At 35.7% G+C, this 4,950-nt stretch overlaps 1 protein-coding gene across 1 annotated transcript; it reads left to right on the forward strand.

The window, feature by feature from the left end:
* Positions 1-505: 505 nt before the first annotated feature.
* On the forward strand, positions 506-3,595 carry LOC130494775 (uncharacterized). Its single transcript, XM_057000445.1, has 7 exons — positions 506-679; positions 832-1,042; positions 1,122-1,245; positions 1,343-1,683; positions 2,045-2,783; positions 2,941-3,116; positions 3,258-3,595. The coding sequence occupies exons 1-7, from the start codon at positions 582-584 to the stop codon at positions 3,342-3,344; spliced, it is 1,776 nt and encodes a 591-aa protein (XP_056856425.1). The 5' UTR covers positions 506-581; the 3' UTR covers positions 3,345-3,595.
* Positions 3,596-4,950: the final 1,355 nt, after the last annotated feature.

The raw sequence follows: 4,950 nt of genomic DNA on the forward strand, positions 1-4,950 counted from the left end.
AGTCTATAAAACAACAATCAAGCCACATTTAGATTAGTGAATAGCTTATAGATATACGTAGAATACCAGTGAAAAAAAAACAGAATCACCCAAATTGATTTAAAGGCCAACCAAAAAAGCTAGATACATCACAATTCACATCACACCCAATCACAACCCCACTTGATTATAAAGTCATCTTAAAAAGAATCGAGCTATACCCAGTCGATGTAGGTTTGATATCGAGTGAATGTGATGATGCATTTTTGAATAGAACATGGAAAAATCACCTAGTATTTCTATATATTACCAACATTAGTTATTTATATATGCATTTAAAATATCTATGAAGTAAAGATAGAATAATTTTATACTTCTGAATGAAAAATTTTAGTCATTTTTTAGATTCTTTTGGTGCAACAAAACATATTAATCTTATTTTAAACTTCTAGAGAGAACCAAAACGACACAAGTCCCGTCGTTTTTCCGTGTTGTTCCGCGCCTCACCCACCACCCACTCGGTCACCTGAGCCGCGACGAGTACGAAGATAGAGGCGAATCTGTAAGGAAGAGGGATTAGGGTTTTATACGATCTCAGAAGAATGGCACAGGACTCTGAGAAGAGATTCCACCAGATCATGGACAAGCTCTTCACCCCATCCAAATCTCCGCTTCCTTCCTCCTCCTCCTCCTCCACTAGGTCAGTCACTATTAGATCTCCATCTCTACCTTCGCTTAGATCGATTCAGACTCCTTACAACAATCGTCAATCCGATTCCAATTTTAGATTGCATTAGTAGCTTAATCGAAGCTGTAATCTAGTTTGATATCTCATTGTTGTTGTTTCTGTAGCTCACTTGTAGAGCAACAATCAAGAGGCAAGAAGCGTCCAAATCCTTCATCTGCTTTAGCACTTGTTGAGCCAAAGACTATATTAGCCACCGTTGATAGGTCTTTGAAAGCTCCGTCATCGCAGTCTGGTCTTTGCAGGCCGTGGGATAGAGGAGACCTTATGAGGAGGCTTGCTTCTTTCAAGTCCATGACTTGGTTTGCCAAACCCCAGGTCTGCCTGCCTCTTTATTATGACCTTTAATTGCTATATGGAATACTTAGCTGATTCTTGTTCTGTACCTGTGTGGTAGGTTATTAGCGCTTTGAATTGTGCGAGGAGAGGGTGGGTGAATGATGACACTGATACTATCTCTTGTGAATCTTGTGGAGCTCATCTTTACTTTTCAGCCCCGGCTTCTTGGTCTAAGCAACAAGGTATGTTCTTTTGTATGTGTTGTAGAATCATCTTTGTGTGTGTGTGTGTGTGTATAGTTAACAAGTTGGGATATCGTTCTCTGTTGGTTTCTTACAGTGGAGAAAGCTGCTTTGGTCTTCAGCTTAAAGTTGGATAATGGGCACAAACTGCTTTGTCCATGGATAGAGAATTCATGCGAAGAAACGCTTTCTGAGTTTCCTTCAATGACACCGCAGGATTTAGTAGAAAGGCATGAAGAACGTTCTGAAGCTTTGCTTCAGCTTTTAGCCCTGCCTGTTATTTCACCATCAGCCATTGACTACATGAAGAGCTCTGACCTGGAGGGATTTCTCAAACGACCTATTGCACCTGCATCTGGCGACACAACAGCCCAATGTTCTCAAACAGAATCCCTTATCAATCATGTTGGAGCGACTCCAGCTCAACTTTTCTACCAGGTTTGATCTACACTCAGGGAATCTCAGTTATTTCTAGCTAACGTAAAACGCTTATGCAGTATTATGATTGTTTTGGCCTTTGGTATAACACTTATGCAATCTTATAATTGTTCTGCAACTTTTCTACCAAGTTTGTTGTGCTTTCAAGATACTTATAATTCTGGTAGAATAGGGTGATCCTTAATCTATTGTACCTCTTTCATTATTGTTCTCTTCGGCCTTCATTCTTCCCAATTCATTTTATTTCGTCTCATATAATATAGTTAGCTAAGCAAGTACGGTTATTTAATGATCACTTATTGAGTCATGTTGTATCTTTTTTAGTCGTAGCTAATAAGTACTGTTGCATTCATGTTTGCAGGCACAAAAGATTATCAGTTTATGTGGATGGGAACCGAGGGCACTTCCCTATATTGTGGACTGCAAAGATAGATCCGGAGAGGCTGCTAAGGGTACAGATACCATTGATTTGCTTCCAGAAACTGCTACCCGCGAGCTCCTAAGTTCCTCCAATTCAACTTCGAATCCAAATGGAGTATCAGAGAATAGTGAAAACCCAGTGGTTCCTAACACACTAAACTCTGATCCCAGTTCTGTTGTACTGGACTGTAAGCTCTGTGGAGCCTGTGTTGGGCTCTGGGTTTTCTCAACTGTTCCGAGACCACTGGAATTGTGTAGAGTCACTGGTGATACAGAAGTTAACACAGAGAAAAACTCCAGGGATGGTACTCTTCAAAGACAAACTTCAAGCTTACAGTTTACCATAGCAGGGGGACCCCCAGCAACAAAGCAAAACTTCAAAGCAACCATATCGCTGCCTATTGTCGGCAGGAACTTGAGGTCGAGGTTTGCTTCTTACTCTAGAGATCGTGATCTCGGGACTGACAATTCTATTCAGGATGAGCAGTGTAAAACACCAGAGAGAAATGGTGGTGGTGCAGAGAATAGCGATCAAGACATGATTGATGTAGGAGAGAAGGCTGATGCCAGAAACGCATCTGATTTAGAGAGTATTACTACACCACAGACCAAGGACAAACAACTGATGGTAGTAACTTCAAATCTTCCTGAAAACAACAAACAAAAGGATTCAACTGGAGGTAAATTGCTTAAGAGTAACAAATTTCTTAGATTATTACATATACTAATTGTTAACCAAACCAATGAACTATGGTCATAGCTAATTGTATGAAACCTCTCATAAGTAGAATGCTTTAGGCTTGTAGCACTGTACTTGACACATCTTTCTTTGTGAAGATATAGGTAAATCAAACAAACAGATGGAGTTTGATCCAATCAAGCAGCATAGGCATTTCTGTCCCTGGATCTGGTCAACTGGTAGAAGAGGCCCTGGATGGAGACAGACTCTGTCCGCATTACAACGCCAGAAGGGATCTTGTCAGACTCCACCGTCACCCTCTTCCATTTTCAAGGTAACATTTTTTTTTCAATTTATTTATTCTTAGGCAAAGCAATTCGTATTTAGTGTAAGGATGCAAGCAAACGATTTAGTATTTACATACCAAGAATCAACTACGATATGTCTTTGATGATTCACTATGTGATGTTTTCAGGTAGATGATCCGTTAACATCTGTTCGGAACCTATTTAAGTCGCCGTCCCCGAAAAAAGCAAGACTGAACAGAGGATCTTCAAGCTGAGACACAGAGGAGTGTTCCTAAAAAAAATTTGAGCACTCTTGGTCTACACTGCATCCAGAAATTTAGAACTTTAAAAACTGCAACATTCATGTGTTCTGAGTTTTCTGTTGATTCGTCAAAAAAAAGTAGTATCTGTCGTTTAACCCATTTGAAATTGCTAGCTTGAAACCATATACACATGAGTTTGTGTCGGATTATTTTCTCAAAATAGACGTTATAGCCAATAGACGTAACTAAACTTCATCGTATCATTGTCTTGTTGGTGGTATCAGTTCTAGTTATAACATACCTAAGAGCATTTTTTTCTGATAGTCTTTCAAATGTTTAATGCGAACTAGATTTTGACCCGCGCTTCGAAAGCGCGGGTATTATTTTTCAGTTTTATGAAATATATTATTTGTTTGTAGTTATTGAATGTATTTATCATAGTAAAATTTTCTTTATAATAAATTCGACACATAGAGTGTCTCTGGTAAACTATATGTTTCTCTGACTTTGTTTTATTCTCTCTCCAATCAACATATTTATTTGACTTGTTGTTAAAAATAAATGATTTTAAGACGAAACTATACAATACTTTTACATTGATATTTTGTTTAAACAATGTGACATATTTTATATTAATTAAATATTTACATTGTAATTTAAACTAAATTTTGACCCGCACGCCCGTGCGGGTGTATATTTCAAACCGATTTATATGTTAAGTTTAGATATTCTGACATATGTTATTCAGATTTATATACAATATATTATTTTATTTATAGATTTTAAGAAATTCAAAATATATAATGAATTTAAAAAAAATAATTTAAATGAGTTATCCGAACCCGAAGTGAACCCGCAAAGATCCGAATATAATTCGAAATAAAATTTAGAAATATCTGAATGGAGCTGAAATCTTTGACCTCCGAAACCCAAAACCTAAGCAGATCTGAAACGAACCCGAACGGATACCTGAATGCCCAGCCCTAGTTATAATTCGAACTAAAATTTAGAAATATATGAATGGGGCTGAAATCTTTGCCCCTAGAAACCCGAAATTCAAACAGATCCGAAACAAACCGGAATAGATACCTGAACGTCCAGCCCTAGTCACTATTATGTATCATGTATATGTCATCATATAATTAATTGTATTGGTCCATCATATAAATAATAGAATAGTCTTTCGACGTCAAAAAAAAAATTGGTCCATCATATAAATAATCATATAAGTAATAGTATTTTATATGTATCATCTTATAAATAATCATATATATTATATTCTTAAAGTTTAATTTGAAATATAAAAACCATAATTTAAGTTGGTATATAAAATTAATCTTTTTGTTGTATTTTCTTATATATAATGAAAACATTTTTTAATAATGGTTATTGGAAAATATTTTAGTAAAATAATTTTTGAATATATGAATAGTTTTTAGAAAAATTTATATAAATGAACTTTAAATTATTATTTTGATTTGAAATATGTATATAAAATTTAAATTTTATTTTATGATTATTTTAGTCAAAACAATGTTTTTAGGTAATTAGATTAGTCTATTTTGTATATTTTAAAACTGATATAATGGATTTCCAATTTTTATTAATAACATAAGCC

The sequence above is a fragment of the Raphanus sativus genome, unplaced genomic scaffold (genome assembly GCF_000801105.2).
Source record: "Raphanus sativus cultivar WK10039 unplaced genomic scaffold, ASM80110v3 Scaffold2617, whole genome shotgun sequence".
Lineage (NCBI taxonomy): Eukaryota > Viridiplantae > Streptophyta > Magnoliopsida > Brassicales > Brassicaceae > Raphanus > Raphanus sativus.

Excerpts from the sequence above, each read along its gene's own strand:
- LOC130494775 (XM_057000445.1), top strand. The coding sequence starts at position 582 with ATGGCACAGGACTCTGAGAAGAGATTCCACCAGATCATGGACAAGCTC. Across the intron at positions 1,043-1,121 it reads CTTGGTTTGCCAAACCCCAG|GTTATTAGCGCTTTGAATTG; the intron begins GTCTGCCTGCCT and ends CCTGTGTGGTAG. Across the intron at positions 2,784-2,940 it reads ACAAAAGGATTCAACTGGAG|ATATAGGTAAATCAAACAAA; the intron begins GTAAATTGCTTA and ends TTCTTTGTGAAG.